At 44.6% G+C, this 18,303-nt stretch overlaps 3 gene segments (V, D, J or C); all 3 read left to right on the top strand.

The window, feature by feature from the left end:
- The first annotated feature begins 7,332 nt into the window (after nt 1-7,332).
- LOC121149157 lies at nt 7,333-8,354 on the top strand. The segment is given in 2 exon segments: nt 7,333-7,420; nt 7,868-8,354. Coding segments are annotated over 2 exon segments (336 nt in total).
- Nucleotides 8,355-12,056: 3,702 nt separating this feature from the next.
- Nucleotides 12,057-12,659, top strand: LOC121148339. The segment is given in 2 exon segments: nt 12,057-12,126; nt 12,325-12,659. Coding segments are annotated over 2 exon segments (387 nt in total).
- A 2,555-nt stretch (nt 12,660-15,214) lies between these two features.
- Nucleotides 15,215-16,471, top strand: LOC121148512. The segment is given in 2 exon segments: nt 15,215-15,445; nt 15,607-16,471. Coding segments are annotated over 2 exon segments (396 nt in total).
- Nucleotides 16,472-18,303: the final 1,832 nt, after the last annotated feature.

The following is an 18,303-nucleotide window of genomic DNA, read 5'->3' as shown; positions in this document are numbered from 1 at the left end:
GAGAGAGAGAGAGAGAGAGAGAGAGAGAGAGAGAGAGAGAGAGAGAGAATCTTCCATCCATTGGTTTACTCCCAAATGGCTGCAGTGGCTGGAGTTGAGCTGATCTGAAGCTGGGTGTCAGGAGCTTCTTTCTGTATCTTCCACATTGATGTAGGGCTCAAAGATTCAGTCTGTTTTGTACTACTTTCTTAGGTCATCAGCAGGGAGCTGAATAGAAGTGGAGCAGCTGGACTCTCAGTGCAATCTTGATCAAATTACTTCAATTGTTTCAGTATTAGTTTCTTAAACTGCTTACCATGTGTACTAATAATGTCTGCATAATTGCACCATGGAATTGAAGGTGAACATATAATGCATACAAAACCTTAGCATAGTCATACCATGTACTATGCATTCAATGAATGTTAGCTTTGAAAAGTTCAGAATGGAGACTGCAGAATACAGACTTCTCTGTCTATTATCTCTCTTGCTCTAAAATCAATTGAAAAAAGTGGAAAATATCTTTTTAAACTGAAAATTTAATAGTTTAAATGCTAAATTATGCAAAGATGATCTACTTAGTGCATTTGAGATTGAATTGGGATAAAGGATAGTGCCAGGAGAGGACGGCTACATTATAGTCCGGATGGGGTCCAAAGGGCATATACTCCGCATTGGGGCCAATGATTGGCTGCTCTCTGGGTACACAGTCAGGAGTAGCTGTGAGTCGCTATAATATAGTTGGCATTGCCATGTGACAGAGACAGAACTGAATGGGGAAATGACAAATACATCAGCTTTGTAACAATGCTGGATGTGGAGTAGACTGTGCGTGGCAAGCAACTCCATGGCTATTTACCTTAGTTAACCAATGAGAAGAGACAGTCAGACCACTCTGCAACTTCAGGTGCAATTGTATTCCATCTGAGGCTTCACTGGCTTAGGACATTTCTGTGGAACCTTCCTTTCAACGTCCTCCTGAAATATAATCCCTGCTGGAAAAGATGGATAAGATCTATGTCTTTCATTATGTTTCAATTCAGTAAAAATCCAACTTGTTTTGTACGTTGACATGGTTATCGAAGCAAGGTAGGGTATGCACTGTTAAGTGAAAGATATCTGGAATAATGATGACAGTAGCACAGAAATAAATGCTGCTGTGTATAGTTATCCAAGCTATGATCAACATGAGAGTATAGGTCAATGAGTTAGACAAATTGTTGTGGAGTCATTGAGTAGAAAACTAGGGCAATAATCTAATTAGACCCCCTACCTTGCCTACTACTGCATAGGGAATTATGCAGAACAATGACAGGTTATAATCACACAGTTTACATTTATTTGCTTTTTTAAAGTAAGTGTATTTTTATTTACTTGAAAGGTAAAATAACAGAGAAAGAGAGAATCTTCCATCTGCAGGTTCACTCCCCAAAAGGCTATGGCTACTAAGCTGAGCCAGGAGCTTGGAGCCTCCTTTGGGTCTGCCACACAGGTGGCAGGGCCCAAGCACTTGGGTCATCATCTGCTGTGTTCCAGGCATATTGCAAGGAGCTGGATTAGAAGTAGAGCAGCCGGGACTTGAACCAGTGCCCATTTAGGATGATGGTGCTGTAGGAGAAGGCTTAGCTTGTTACTTCCCAATGTTGGCCCTGCAGTTTATATTTATTAAATGTGTTGTGACACAGTTTTTCTTTTAGGAAGATTTTGTAGAAGTAGTATAAAGAGTATGTTAGAATTAAGATGACTGGAATATGGATTGCAAAGCAATGAAATGACTGTATTATTACATTAAAATCTCCCCTTCTCAAGCATGCTTTCTCTTCATGATGAAGGGCTCTGTGCCCAAGGGAAGAAGGTGACAGGGTACTAATTTGCTCCTACTCTACTGGGTCAGAGGATACTCAGGAGGTTAGGTGTTTGTGACAAAATTCACAGAAAGTTCTGGAAAGGAGGGAGCATTGAATGTAGTTACTTTTGACAAGTTACGGTTCAATAGGGACTGCCTCTTGAAATGATCCAGGGGAAATTACAACTTTTTAATTAATCTCCTGTGTTTCTCTGGTCCATGCCAGCATCATAAGTAAGACAGAGGATGCCTCCAGTGATTCATTAAGAGTGTTATTTTCATTGATGTCTCTCTGGACGTTAACTGATTCTCTTTAGTAAGAAGAGTGCTTAACAAAGAGAGCGGAGTTTCCCAGTGGGCTTTATTAAAGCTGCGGTGGTTATGAGGTGATTAGTTTATGTAAAAGCATTATGAACCAAGCCCATGAACCAAGCTGTGAACACAGAGCATGTCCAGCAGGCAGAGAATCAAAGTACAGTCCCATTCAGGAGTAAACTGTTAAAGGATCTTTGAAGAATTTGCACATGTTGCTTTAGAATAGTTTTGTGGAACAAAAGCAAAAAGGCATTGCCATTAGGGGAGGCTGGTCAAAGGGCTGTACTAGGCTGCTATTGTACACTTGTTGGAACCACATCCTACTTGCAGACAGCAAGCCTCACTGATTCCCATGTATGTGCTATTTGGTAATTTTAAAGGCAGATTAATTTTGTCCCACAGTGTAGAGTAGATCAGACCAAAGTTTCAGTCAATTTCAAATCTAACAGGAGGAGCAGGAATGCTGGGATTTGATCAGCAGGAGGGGAGAGGGTGGTGGGAGTGGACAGGAGTGATGAGGGTGGTGGGGAAGAAGATAGGAGAGGAGAGTGGACAGTGGTAGGGATTATCCTTGCAGTCCTCACCGAGTAACGTCATTTCAAGGACTCTGGAGTGCAGAGGTGTGGTAGGCTCAAATTTTGAGTTGTGTTTTAGTGTTCTGGGCCGTTTAAAAATGACTTGGAGCATATTCTTTATCCTCTTGTGGATGCATTTCATTTTTAAATATTTCTGAGACTGGCCAGCAGATTTCTGATAGTATGAACAAGGCAGAAATGCCTGTGAATACTTCATTATCCTGGTCTGCCATATTGGTGGAGGGGTCCAATGCTGATCACAGGTGTGGTGGTCTGGCAGTTTAAGTGAAGAAGTTATTGCATAGTGTTCCAGCTGAGATATGAACCCCAGGAACTTGTGCTATTGATGATGATATATGAGGCCAATGAACAAACAAGAAAGTAAGTTTAACAAAAGGGTTTTATTGAAAGCACAGGAAGGGAAAGGCATCCATTACATTTTTTGTACATCAAACGATTTTCTACAGAAGGAAGAAAGAACTTTTTCTTCGGACCTGTCTAGGGAGCTGTTTCTTTTCACCATGTACCTGGAACTGGTCACAAATAACTAGTCACCATAAGTTGGTCACCAGCCCCTTGTATTGGTATTGGCACCAGGGTTTTATTTTTGCTGATTAATTAGTGAAGCACTCTGCATTTCTTTTTTTTTTTTAAGATTTATTTTTTTTTTAATTGGAAAGGCAGATATACAGAGAGGAGGAGAAACAGAGAGGAAGATCTTCCATCCGATGGTTCACTCCCCAAGCAGTTGCAATGGCTGGAGCCGAGCCAATCTGAAGCCAGGAGCAGGATCCGGGAACTTCTTCCTGGTATCCCACACAGGTGCAGGGTCCCAAAGCTTTGGGCCATCCTCGACTGCTTTCCCAGGCCACAAGCAGGGAGCTGGATGGGATGTGGAGCTGCCAGGATTAGAACCGGCATCCATATGGGATCCTGGGGTGTTCAAGATGAGGACTCTAACCGCTATGCTATTGCGCCGGGCACCTCTGCATTCTTTATGGCATTAGACTTACTACTCAGCAAACTCCTGTTTTTCAGTTAGGTTAGGAAAACTCTCCTCATTGCCAGTGAGTCCTTTGTTGCCCTCTCTGCCTACCCAACTTTTCCCATTTTAATTATCTTATTTCAATAGCATGGAGATGGTGATGATCCTGGGGAGCAGGGGCACATTAATGTGTTAGGGACAAGGCCGTGTGACCCAAACAAGGGAAGCCTGAAGGAGAGTAGGGGAGGGAACACTTGTGATGATGGGAGGGAGCTACCTGGTGATTTAGTGCACTCTAAGTTCTGTAGCTCAGGGCTGGTGTTGTGATGCAGTGAGCTAAGCTGCTGTATGAAATGCTGACATCCCATATTGGAGTACTGGTCCAAGTCCCAGCTGCTGTGTTTCAAGATCAGCTCCCTGACAATGCACCTTGGAAGGCAGCAGAATTCTGTCCAAGTACTTGAGCCCCTGCTACCTGTCCAGTACTTGGACTCCTGCTCTCCGTGTCAATCATCACTGGATTGCTGAGTTTAGCCTGGCCCAATCCTGGTTGTTGTGGTCATGTGGAGAGTAAACCAGCAAATGAAAGTAAATAAACTAAACCTAAAAAAAGGATATGGAATTCACTTGTTTCCAACAAAAAAATTACAGTGTTTTAGCTAGATTTTTTTTCAAGATACTTTAAAAATTTTTATTAATACCAAGAGAACAGATTTAGTATAGTTCATAGGTACAATTCTTTTTAAAAAAAAAAGATTTATTTTATTTTTATTGGAAAGTCAGATATACAGAGAGGAGGAGAGACAGAGAGAAAGATCTTGCATCTGTTGATTCACTCTCCAAGCAGCCACAATGCCCGGAGCTGAGTTGATCCGAAGCCAGGAGCCTGGAGCCTCCTCCGGATCTCCCACGTGGATGCGGGGTCCCAAGGCTTTAGACCATCCTCCACTGCTTTTCCAGGCCACAAGCAGGGAGATGTATGGGAAGTGGGGTTTTCAAGATTAGAACCTGCGCCCATATGGGATCCTGGCTTGTGCAAGATGAGTTTAGCCACTCAGCTACTGTGCTTGTGAGTACAGGCACATAAGTACAATTCTAAGAAGATAATCATATTTTGATTCCTTCCTCAATCCGCTTTCTTCCTTTTTTCTTTTCTTTCTTTAGATTTTATTTACATACTTTATATATATGTGTGTGTGTGTATAATATATTTTTATTTATTTACTTTTTAAAAAAAACTGTTTTAGGTAATGTTTACATAGTTGATCAGGGTGGGAAGAATCTAGGGTTAGGGAGAAGTGGGTGTGATCACTGTTTCCAAACTTTATATTTCTTCTTCCCATTTCTGGGAGGAGGGGGAGATAAGGGGACAGGTCATAACCAACCTCCCAACCATCCCAGAGGATGGGGAAAGGCCACCCATTATCAACCCAGGGTCACAATGTGGTGCATGCTCTGAGGATTCAGCCCAGGTGGATGTGACAGTTATGAAATGCTATTGATCCTACCCATCTATGGATGAGGAATCCCTTCCAATGTCCATTGGCTGACACAGTGGACCTTAGAATCTCCAATTGCCCAGATATTTGCGTCATTGTGATTGTCCATATGTTCTGTTCTCCATTCTCTGCTATGGTACCAGATGTCCTCTGTATGCCCCAATGGGCTACTGTGTCCTCTATGGGCACCATGGTCTGCCATCCAGCACTCCATCGTCTACATTTAGGAGGACCTCATGGACCTTGGCCAGGTGACCTGGGCCAAGCAAGACCTCCAACCCTGGGGCTCATGGACATGGACCTCCTTGCAGGTGGGCCCAGGAACCTGAGCCAGGTGACCCAAGCCAGACCGGGCCCTCTCTCCATGGGGTTCTTGGACTTAGCACCCATCTCACAGGCAGGCCCTGGGCCATGTGACCCAGGACCTGCTGGAATCCCTCTGGGTCTCACAGATCCAGCACCAATTGCACACGTGGGCCTGGTGACCTGGGCCAGGAGACCAAGACCCCTCTGGATCACCCACCCCCAGGGGTTCATGCACCCCACACCAACTTCACAAATGGGCTGAAAGTCCTGGGTCATATGACCCGCTGAACTCCCTGCCCCTGGGGCTCATAGACCCAACACTCACCATGTAGTTGGGTCCCAGGAACTGGGTCAGATGAAGGCCTGCCAGACCCCCATCCTTGGTGCTCATGGATCCAATCCCACCTCACTGGCAGGTCAAAGGGCCCCTCCATTCCTCAGGCTCATGGACCCTGCACCCACTGCTCCCACAATGGCATGGCTCATCTCACCTCAGCAGCTACTAGTTTGAATCAACCTGCCCCTGGTTCCAGCTTATGCTATTTGGTGTTACAGCGTAGTCTTGCCCAATTAGTTGCTAGACTCTATTAGCATTCATTGATTTTTGCACAGGAAAATGAAAATACTCCTCAGAAAACTTTTCACAATCTTAGATGTGTAAGAGGCTCTTTTCAAACATTTACAGTTTTTTTTTTCCATTCTGGTATTGCATAAATAAGGAACTCAAGCATCACCTTGCTGTTCCCATATTAAGGCGAGCACTTTACATGTTTTGATGACAGCATTTGTCTGACCCAGTCAACATCTTGGTGTTTTTGGGAAATGGCTGTTTTTCATGCGTAGCTGTGTTATTTATTTATTTATTGGGGCTTTTTTTTTTAAAGTTTTGTGCTACTATTACAGAGTTCCCACTCTGTGTTTTTAAAAATTGCATGTGCTTTCCAAAATCACATCAACAATCCTATGCAACTGCTTTGTAGAGCCCACAGTACTCTACATGTGATTCAGACAAGAATGCAGGAAAGGGAAGGAGCAATATTTGTCAGCCAATTAAATATCGTAGGCTGCCTCTGAAATGACAACTTTAGTTGCCAGTTCCCAGATGAGGAAACTGAGGCACTGAGGGGTGCCCAAAATCGTGAAGTGGCAGAGCTGAGGTCTGGACTTGGGTTTCTGTGATGCTGAACTGTACGCTTTCTTCTCACTTCAATTCTTTCCTGATTAGGTGAATGATTCTACAGCAAATGTGTCAGTGGGCACTAATGAGGGTCACTTCCCCATTTAACAGCTGTAACATGGGGAGATGCTGATGATGATAGACGCAGACTCAGTGGAGTCCTAAAGGACAGCAGGTGCTGGGACATTGGAAGGTCTAGTTCAGAAAACCTTCCCTGCTCTCTTTTGACCTGAAAGCAGGACTCTGGCTTATTGTGGCAATTTTAAGATTCATGGAACATTTCAAGGCATGCAGTTCTGGGTTTATCACCATACGTGTTCATGCATCCATGAGTGTCACACTGACTGGACAAGTGACTGGGGCTGTGTGAAGTGGGCAGAACAGGAACCTCTCCCACATCTGCCTTATTCCAGTCAAATCTCGAGAGGGTTAGAGCTCAGTGAAGACTCAAAGCGATTCTCAAGTGGCTGTGTTCTGCCAGCTTTTGTTCTGCTTCCTGGTGGTGCAGCTCAACTTAGAGCAGCAGGACTCCTGTGAAGAGCTGCACCTCGCTATTGGCTGTTCTAGGGACAGCCCCAGAGTGGCAGGTGCTAGGGTGCTGTGGTGATTGCTGCTGCTTCCTCACTGACTTCAGTCCCAGACTAGAAGTGGATTCAGAAAGCAAACCTGGAGCCTGGGCTCAAATTTACATCTAGACTATGAGAGAACTGACAAGAGTGACTGTGCTTCTGGTCTTGGGTGAGTTACCTTCAGACTCCGAGGATGACGGCTTGAGGATGCTCGACAGGGGACCTGCATCCTTGCCTACTAGCAGTTGCTTTTTTTTTTTTTTTTATCTAGAAGGTTCAGAGAGAGAGAGCTTGGGTGTTTTTATTTTCTCAGGCAGCTTCTAAGCCTCTGTGTGAGCTGTGACTTGGGCTATGTAAGATGTTCTGCATCACAGCCTCATGGGTTCTTTCCCCAGGAGAGACAAAACAGATTTTCCACGTGTGTGTGTGCGTGTGTGTTGGGTCTGCCTTAGAATAAACAAACTCAAAGCATATATGTCCTGAAGCACATATAAGAAGGAATTGTTAAAGTATATGGATGGGAGGAAGCATAGGGATGTTGTTTGTGGCAGACAGTCTGGGGTTTCAGTTTGTCCTGATTTTAGGATTGGCACTAGCATTGTGTTTACTCCCACAGGCACTGTGAGCCTTGCGAAGACCACCCAGACGACCTCCATGGAGGCATTTGAAGGACAAAATGTGAACATTTCCTGTAGCCACCCTGACATTGCCACAAATGAATATATCTTCTGGTATCAACAATTTCCCAACCAGGGACCACAGTTTCTTATTCAAGGATATAAAGTAGATGTGGAACATGAAGCGACGTCTCTGTTCATTGCTGCCGACAGAAAGTCTAGCACCCTGGGCCTGCCCCAGCTTTCCCTGAAGGACACTGCTGTGTACTACTGCACTGTGGGTGGCACACAGTGATGCACAGTGGCTTGCACCTGTGCAGTATCCTTCCTGTGGTGGGCCAGGGCTCACAGCCTGGAAGAAACCTAAAAGCAATGCCTTCTATTACTTTCATTTTATCTTTTCATCTTTAGATTATACTAGAAAATTTCTGAATCCTATTGCTATCTTAAAAATATTGCTCAGATGATATATAAATATTTAGTTATTTGAAAGAGTTATACAGAGAGAGGGAGAGTCAGAGATCTTCTGTTGGTTCACTCCCCAGATGGCCACTGACCAGGTTTGGACTAGGTGGAAGCCAGGAGACAAGAATGTCTTCTAGGAGTCCCGATGGGGACCAAGCACTTGGGCCATCACTTGCTGCTTTTCCCAGGTTAATAGCAGGAAGCCGGATTGGAAGTGGAGCAGCACTGGTGCCAGTATGGGATGTTGGTGCTCAGGTTGTAGCTTTAGCTGTCTCATCACAATGCTGATACCATCTGGATTGGATTTATTTTTAAGTAAATATGCATGTGTCCTAAAATTCAGAAAGTATAGAAGGACATGGAATGCACTGTTTTTGTTCGTCATTGTTTCTGACTTCCCAGTTATTCAAAAGAGGATGATCTCTGGGGTTTTGCTCTTGCAGCACATGGGAGTTCCTCTGTCTCTGTGATTAGATAGATGTACGTGCACAAAACATACTTGCTATGCATTCTTCACATACACATCAATGGGTAATGTAGCCAATATACATCTGAGTTTTGACAAAATAAGCCCCAAATGTCAGTGTGTCATTTATCATCCCATGCGTGTTTGAACATTTCCTTACCATTTCTATCTCTCCTAGCTGGTTTTCACTTCTTTCTTCCTCCCCACCCCTCTTGCCCTATTGTGGATTAAGTAGGAGAGAGAACAGAGGTAATGTAGAGAAGGAGCTGGGTAGAGCTTTTGATTCCCAATTGGCCTTGTTGACACTGAGCCATCATTCAGGACTCCCTGGAGGGAAGTGGGAGTGCACCTGCTTGAGCCATCGTAGTTGCCTGGTTGCTGACAAGCTGGCCTCAGGAGCTGGATCCAGTGATTAGCTCAGGCACTCCGATGACGGACAGGGGAAACTTTAATTGCGAGGCCTGCTCCAGATTTCCTTTTCTTGTGTTGGCAGCATCGGTGTGCTTTGTATTTTAGCTGTCATGATGCTCCATTCTGGTTCTGTCCAGTTTCACTCCCCAAACTAAGCCTGGGTTAATCCTTATTTCCAGGCCCTTGAAATGATTTTGGTGCTTTCAGTGGAGTGTGTTACAGTGACTGAGACCTTTGTGCTTGTCCAATCCTCTTGTTCTGAATAGTCTCTTAGTTTCTCCCTCTATTCATGCCTGTGATGAACTGTAGGGACCGTGAGGGTCACCGTCTTGCATACTAAGGTAGGAAGAAATGCCCAAACATCCGCAAATCGTATCTTATCTCTAAAATCATAAGAACCACAAAAACTGTGCCTCTGTGGATGGTATGACTAGGTATGACTATGGATGGCTACAGATGGTTCCAGGAGAGAGGGAGTTACTCAGCCCCCTTCATTCTGAATCCTTCCTGAGTGATTTCTGAAATGGTACAATCCTGAGTGAGAGAGCCCCGATTCCAACCGCCCGGTCCCCAGGAGCTCAGGATTGCAGCTGGACTGGGACCGGGCGCCTTGTGCTTCTTCTATGGCTGGGGAGATCTCCTCGACACAGCAGCCATGCGGCAGGCAAGTGGGAATCCAGGTCTGGACCCAGTCACCCCTCTTCTCTTTTTTCAGGGTCTCTGTGCTCCATGCCATCCCCACTCAGGGACTCTGGCTTCTCCAACTGCACAGGGTAGAAAGAACCTGCTCCCAGGTATACAAGATGTTACAGCCGGATTTTTTAAAATTAATGTTTTATTTGAAAAGCAGAAATAGAGAGAAAGGAGAGATAGAGGGAGATCTTCCATCAGCTCCTTATGTGGCCGTAACAGCTAAAGCTGAGCTGATCCGAAGCTAGGTGCCACTTCTGGATCTCCCACATGGAATCAGGGGCCTAAGGTCCAGGAGCGTCCTCTGCTTCATTTCCAGGCTATAAGCAGGGAGTGAATTGGAAGTGGAGCAGCCAGGACACGAAGTGGTGCCTATGTGGGATGCCTGCGCTTACAGGTGGAAGATTAGCTTACCATGCTAGGATGCCAGCCCAAGAGGCTGGATTTAGGAACAGGGACGCCCCCCTCCACCCGAGAAAGCCTTAACTGTGGGGCTTTGGTGGCCAGGTGCTACTGGAGGATTCTTAGGAGAGTCCATGCTCTGTGAGGACATGTGTGGCAGTGGATACTCAACTGCTTAGCTCCTGTGCAGACAGGTCTCCTAGCTCTTCTAAGAGTCAAAAATTCGTGAGAACAAGTCACTTCATGAGATCAGAAAACTGTTTGTCTCAGACTGGGAACTGCATCTGCTCCACGTATCACTGCAGAGGGGATGATGTCAGGTCAAGTTTTGGGTGGAGATGGCCCTGCCACCTGAGACCAAACAGGCAGGGATGGGTGGGTGCAGCTATGACCTGCGGTGTCGACTTAAATCCACGAGGGGGCGTTTTAAGTCTTGGGCTCTAGAGCTTTACTTCAGGTCCCAGGTGCTGGGTTGTAAGTCATAACTTTAAAAAGTGAATAGGGGGAAAAATGAAAGGAAAAATGAAAGTTAATTCCAGCTATGGCATGGAGCGGAAGAGTGCATGATCAGATCAATCAGTGAGCACACAGAGAGATTTTCAACGGTTTGCTGCTGTTCTTTTCTGAACTCTGTCGCTTTAGCTTCATCATCTCCAAAAACCCCGAAGTTGAGATCTGCGTTTGACCACCGCTGGCTCAATGCGGATCACAGACAGTCCTCGAGTGGCACTGAGGTTAAGAGTCTGGATCTGTGTCTCTCTCCTCTCTTGAGATTCAGACAATCTATAAAACACATATCTCTCTATCCATATCCTAGGTTTGATAACTAGACGTGCTTAAAATGAGCTTCTATGCTACTCCTTTAGACATTTCTTCAGCACTCTGATGAAATTCTTGTCCATAACAACACTGTGGAAAAGGAAAGAAGAAATGGTGAAATAAGGAACAAAAAGGGAAGAGAGGAGAAAAGGAAGATGAATAGGAAAAGAATACAGGAAGCAGAAAGATGAAGCACTTGGTGTGAATTGCAAAAAAAGTCTGACCTTTCCTTGTAATCACAGAATAGAAGTAGCATGTGGAGGGTATGCATGGTGCTAGGAGGGAGAGGGGTGAGACCAGGGTAGGTGTCTTTCATAAATCCTATTTCCTTTTTCTCCAACTAGGTCTTATTGTAGGTACAAGTTCATGTATAAACATAGCCACATTTACCAGTTAATAAAATCATTCAAATCTTTTTTGTTTGTAGACACTTTTTGAGAAACACAACTAATAAATAATGTACCATGAAACTGTAGTCCTTTGTTAGACATTTCATATAAATAACATGAATTTTGCAGCTCTTTGTTCAACAACATGTCCTGCTTAGAAACTGTGACTCATGGATGCAGTGACCCAGAGGAAGGCCCGGATTCTCTCCTTGCTGTGCTCTCACTCTTCTTCCATGCGAGTCTCCAGCTTCCTCGTCTAACGCGTTCTCAGAAAAAAGACTCTGAGGGTTGGAGGTAGTACCTCTTCCTGCTCCTACCTGCCCCACAATCCTAAATCTGCCTTCCTTCTGCAACACACACACACACACACACACACACACACACACACACACACACACACACACACACGTCGATAGATAGAACACATCCACCTGCTTTTTCTCTTCACAGCAGAATTTCCTGTGCGAGTGTGATTGGTTCTTGGGGAATCTGTTGATTGTAAGAAGTTTGTCTAAACCCAAGATTTAGCACTCCTCACAGCTGGCAGTCAGCAGGCAAGCAGCCATGGAGAAGAGACTGGGAGCTCTTTTAGGACTTCTGTGGATCCAGCTTGGCTGTGAGTTCCGGCCACCTCACTTGGGGATTTGAGGATGTTGCACAACTGATGGTGGGACGGAACGAAGTGAGAGCTGACTTGGGTTTTCTGCACCGTCCTCCCCTCTCATGTGTGCTTCTTGGGACATGTTACTCTTTGGAAGCCGTTTCTCTCATTCCCCTGTGACATGCTCTGTGTTTTCTTTCTCTACCCATGCAGGGGTGAGGGGGATGCAGGTGGAGCAGAGTCCTTCAGTCCTGAATGTCCTGAAGGGAGCCAACTCTACCCTGCGCTGCGGTTTTTCTGTCACTGTGACAAGCATTCAGTGGTTCCGACAGCATCCTGGGGGCGGCCTGGTCAGTCTACTTTTTCTGACTTCAGAAATGAAAGAGAATGGAAGGTTAAAGTCAGTGGTTAACTTCAAGGAGCGCTACAGCACCCTTCACATCACAGCCTCCCAGCTGGCAGACTCAGGCACCTACCTCTGTGCGGCGGATGCACAGTGCTCCCAGGCCACCTGCTGCCTGCACTCAAACTGCAGCCCCAGTCTCTGACATGCAGAGGATTGCACAGCAGCACTGCACAGCATAGGGTTTCCTCATGTGTGCTGGCAATGTTTTACTGCTTCTCTTCTATGAGGATAAGTGCAGAATGCTGAGATGAGTACTCAGTGTTTCTAGAAATAAGGGAGGTGTCAAGTCCATGTGCAAGTAGCCTGTGGAAGAGTCCAACTCAAGGTCAATGGTAGAATGTCAATGAGACTGGCCTTGAATAGACAACTATGGAGAGACATTGTATGAAGTTGCTGCTGGGATAACTTACCTGTTAATACCAGTGTATAGATGAAATTTTAAGGAAGGTGAAAAGCCATGTTTGCATTTGTGACCTTTAGTGCAATGTAGTCCTGAAAAAATAATAGCAAGGTAGCTAATGTTTAGTGGACCATACATGTGACGAGCACAGTACAAACTCCTTGGTGTGATTTAATTTGCACATCATCTTATTGGGTGGAAACTGTGGTATCTTTATTTTTTTCTTTCTTTTTTAGGACAAAGCAAAGAAGCTTATAGAAGTTATGTAATTTTTCAAGGCCAAGTTACTAAATGTCACATACAGTATTGAAAAGGAAGAGCTTGTATTTCTTAAAGTTTTCTTTTCTTTTCTTTTTAAAGATTTTTTTTAAGTGGAAAGTCAGATACACAGAGAGGAGGAGAGACAGAGAGGAAGATATTCCTTCCATTGAATTACTCCCCAAGTGGCTGCAATGCCCAGAGCTGTGCTGGTCCGAAGCCAGGAATCAGGAGCTTCCCCTGGGTCTCCCATGCGAGTTCAGGCTCCCAAGCCTTTGGGCTGTTCTCGACTACTTTCCCAGGCCAGAAACAGGGAGCTGGATGGGAAGCAGGTGGCTGGGATTAGAACCGGCGCCCGTATGGGATCCCAGAGTGTGCAAGGCAAGGACTTCAGCTACTAGGCAACCCTGCTGAACCCTTAAAGTGTTTTTTTTTTTTAAGATGTATTTTATTTGTATTTGAAAGGTAGAGGGCAGAGTTACATAGAGAAAGAAAGGGAGAGAGAGAGAAGAGAGAGAAAAAAATTTTCATCTGTTGATTTACTCTCAATATGACCACAATAGCCAGATCTAGACCCCATCAAAGCCAGGAGCTTCTTCAAGGTCTCCCACATGGATTGAGTGGTGCAAGGTCTCGAGCCATTCCTCAGCTGATTTCCTAGGACATAAGCAGGGTGCTGGATTAGAAGAGGAATAGCTGGGATGGACTGGAACCGTATGGGATGCTGGTCCTCAGCTAGCGGTTTAGCTTACTATGCCAGAGCACGAGCCCCAGAGCTCACGTTTTTACATTGTTAATCTTTGCACTCTATATTTTTTTAAAAACTAATTTATCTGAAAGGAGAATTGAAGCAAGAAGGTTATAGAGAGAAAGAGAGGTTTACCTTTCATATGCTGGTTTACTCTTCAAATGGCCACAATGTCAAAGGCTGGGTCAGGTTGAAATCAAGAACCAGTAGCTTCTTCTGGGTCTGCAGGGTGGGCTCAGGGGCCCACATGGTGAGCCATCCTCTACTGCTTTCTCAGGCATGTTGTCAGGGAGCTGGATTAGAAGTGGAACAGCTGGGACTTCAGCAGGTACCCGTATGAGCTGTCAGCACATCATATTAACTGGCTACTCTACCATACCAGTTCCAATAATGCTTCCTACGTCTTAGCCCCCACAAACTCATGGTTTATGGTGATACAGCTGCAGAATGTTTTCATAATAGACAATGAATGAAAAACAATTTAAAAAGTGATTCATTAATTTATTTAAATCACAGAACCACACACACACAGAGCACAAGAAAGACAGACTGATCTTCCATATACTGGTTCAGTCTTCAAGTGGCTCTAATGGCCGGGGTTAGGTCCATCTTAACCTGGGAGGCAGGAACCTCTATCAAGTCTCCCATGTGGGTAGCAAATACCCAGGTACCAGATCATCCTCTGCTGCTTTCCCAAGCACCTTAGCAAGGAGCTGAATCAGATGTCTGTATTCCAATTTGGAATGCATGGGATTCTTTCCTTGCTTACTCCTGATTGCAGCTTCTTGCTTATGCATACCCTGTAGCTTCAAATTCAAAGGGGGCCAGTGTTGTGGAGTGATAGCTTAAGTCACTGCCTGGAATACTAGCATCCCATATGGGCACCTGTAGCTCCACTTCTTATCCAGCTCCCTCCTAGTGCACATGGGAAAGCAGCCGCAGGTGTTTGGACCCCAGAACCTATGTGGGAGATCTGGGTGAGTCTCTTGCTCCTGGCTTTGGCCTGGCCCAGCCCTTGTCTTTGTCTGTTTCTTCCTCTTTTCTCTGTAGCTCTACCTTACAAAAACAAATAAATCTTAAAGAATTAAAGCATGTTTAGAGATGATGAAGTACAATTTTGAACCCATATAGAATTCATTATGTTTGCATGATGCTGACGTTTATCCTTTAGATTGGAAGATGAGCTTAGATCTTTGCTTGTTGATTTGTTGTTGGTTTGTGTCAGCTCCCCATAGATTTAAGGCTGGTGGAGAATCTGGTAGGTGGAGAATCTGGTAGGTGGTTTAACAGTTGGGAATCTGACCACAAGAGGGCAGAGCGTCTCTGTTGAAGCGTGACAGAACAGTCTTTTTGTTCAGAACAGAAGCAGACGCCTGGGCAGTTTAAGAAAACCCTGCGCTTTGAAAAGAAGGAGGGGACAACTCCTAAGAGTCGTAGCTCGCCTGTCTGGAGGTGTCGCTGGGCAGATCCATGAGGACTTTTACTGGACGTTTGCTTCTGTTCCTGTGGCTGCAGCTGCACTGTGAGTTGGGAGCTTTGGAGGAGCAGGGGGCTTAGGAAACGTCCGTTAGAAGTTTCAGGATGAGACTGGCCTCTTTCAATTACTTGAATATTTGCAGAAAAACAATGCAAAATTTGGGGAGTGATGATCTGACGAGTGTGTCTGACTTCTCCTTTTCGCAGGTGTGAGTGGAGCACAGCAGGTCGAGCAGAGTCCTGCCTTCCTGAGTGTCCGGGAGGGAGACGACTGTGTCATCAACTGCACGTACACAGATAGTGCCGCCACCTACTTACACTGGTATAAGCAAGAACCTGGAGAAGGTCTGCGGTTCCTTGTAAGTATTATTTCTACGCAAGGCAAGAAAGAAGACCAAAGAGTCACCGTCCTGATGAACAAGAAGGAGAAGCATGTCTCCCTGCACATCTCAGCTGCCCATCCTGCCGACTCAGCCACCTACTTCTGTGCAGTAGAAGCACAGTGCTCCCCATGCACCTGCAGCTTCCACACAAACCTGCAATGGGGCTGAAGACAGGCTCATCTCTGCTTGTGCTTTGAGTTATGGATTGTTCTATGTTTGATTGCTATTATGTGGACATGCTAAGCCATCTTTTATGAAAGACAGCTTGTAAATGCTTCATTAATTGTTAGAATATTATGAATCAATCCCTCCCCCCCTTTTTTGGGAGTTGGCAATCTTTGGTTAGAGCAAAAGGCTTTAGGGTTGATATTACCGGTGCTATTAAGAATTGTCCTTTCCTGGGGACATCCTAAGGTCAGTTTCAGAGACATTCTTCTTAGTGGTGAGTTATCTTTTCATAATACTACTTATAGAGTTCTTCTGATTATGGAATTATTAACTGCACCATATGTGAAATCAGCAAAATGTAACAAATTAAATTGTCTTATAATCTGTCATACAAAGAAATCATGACTAATATTTAGTAGTCTCACTTAATTAAAATATAATTAAATTGAGATCATACACACCAGTATTTTGTCTTATTTCCACTTAATATCATATCCCATTTTACCCATTTTTTATTTGCTGAATCTTTTTAAAAACATTCATTTGAAAGACAGAATTAGAGAGAGAGAAAAAGGATATTCCGTCTGCTGGTTGACTCCTCAAATGGCCTCCTCTTTCGGGCTGGACTAAACTGAAGCCAAGAGCTTTGCTGGGTCTCCTGTGTGGGTGACAAGAGCCCAAGGATTTGGACCATCTTAGGTTGCTTTGCAGGTACTTTAGCAGGGAGTTGGATCAAAAGTGGAGCATTTGGGATTTGAACCAGAACCCATATAATATGGCAGTATTTCAAGAGTCTAACTCGTTATGCCACATGCTGAATCTTTTCTTTTCTCTTCTCTTCTTATAGCGTTGAATTTTTTCTTTTTTTTGGTAGTTTATAGTTCAATCTTTTATAAAAATATTTATTGATTTGTTTAATTGAAAGGCATGGTGAGAGAGAGAAAGAGAGAGAGAGAGACATTGTTAATCAACTGGTTCCCTCCCCAAATGGTCTCACCAGCCAGAGCTGGGTAGACCAAGCTGAAAGCCAGAAGTCCACCCCTATGTGAAACATGAGTGGCAGGAGCCCTAGTACTTGGGTCATACGCCCTGCTCTCCTAGCCACAGTATCAGGGAGTTGGATCAGAAAGAGCAATTAGCGTTCCAACTGACCTCTAATATGGGATCCAAGTGTCACAAGCAGAGGTTTAAGCTGTTGTACCACAACACAACACAAATGCCAGCAACTTGAGGAGTCTTTTAAAACCTAATCTGATTCAATGCCATGGTATAGTATGTTAAGCCTTTGCCTGCAGTAGAGGCATTCTATATGCGTGTTGGTTTGAGTCCCGGCTGCTTCACTTCTGATCCCTGCTAATGTGCCTGGAAGAACAACAGAGGATAGCCCAAGCACTTGGGCCCATGCGCCCATGTTGGAGAGGCAGTGGAAGCCGTGATTTCAGTCTGATCCAGCTCCAGCTGTTGAATCCATTTGGGGAATGAACCAGTGCGAGAAAGACCTCTCTTTCTTTCTCTCTCTCTGTCTCCTTCTCTCTGTAAATCTGCCTTCCAAAGAAAAATAAATTTTAAAAATCACTGATCTTCACTGTTTTGTGTGTCATTGCTGTATTACTTCTGCAAGCACTATCTTGTATTTGTGGTGAAAAATAATATTTTCCTGGTCTCAGTTGTTGATTTTCAATCTTTTTTCTACATTTTTAATGCATAAAAGTTAAAATTTTTCCTACTATAGGAACTATTTATTTATTTACTTATATTTAAAGATTTATTTTTTATTTTTATTGGAAATTGAGATATACAGAGAGGAGGAGAGACAGAGAAGAAGGTTTCCCATCTGCTGATTCACTCCTCAAGTGGCTGCAATGGCTCCTGGCTGTGGCGATCCAAAGCCAGGAACCTGGAACTTCCTCCAGGTCTCCCACAGGGGTGCAGGGTCCGAAGGCTTTGGGCTGTCCTCAGCTGCTTTCCCAGGCTACAAGCAGGGAGCTGGATGGGGAATGGGGTTGTCAGGATTAGAACCGGTGCCCACATGGCATCCCGGTGCACGTGAGGAAAGGACTTTAGTGCTAGGCTTCCCTGCTGGGCTCAGAACAATTTGTTTCATTAGTCACATGTCCTCTCTTCAGTTGTTCTGCTTTTGAGGAGTGCATGTTCTTAGGGGTCCCACATGTCTTCCTTTTCCCTCATTAATTAAAAGGGATTGTGTGTGTGTGTGTGTGTGTGTGTGTGTGTGTGTGTGTTTCAAACAGGTAGGATAAAGTTTCTTTGAGCTCTAATGATAATGGGCTTCTTAGAAATTCTCCAGCTGCATTCCAAGCTGTTGGGGTTTAGTGGAATCATTTGTGAAGCCCAA

This window comes from Ochotona curzoniae, unplaced genomic scaffold (genome assembly GCF_017591425.1).
Source record: "Ochotona curzoniae isolate NIBS_2020 unplaced genomic scaffold, NIBS_Ocur_1.0 scaffold_4701, whole genome shotgun sequence".
Classification (NCBI taxonomy): domain Eukaryota; kingdom Metazoa; phylum Chordata; class Mammalia; order Lagomorpha; family Ochotonidae; genus Ochotona; species Ochotona curzoniae.
This window is presented reverse-complemented; position numbering and strand designations above follow the sequence as displayed.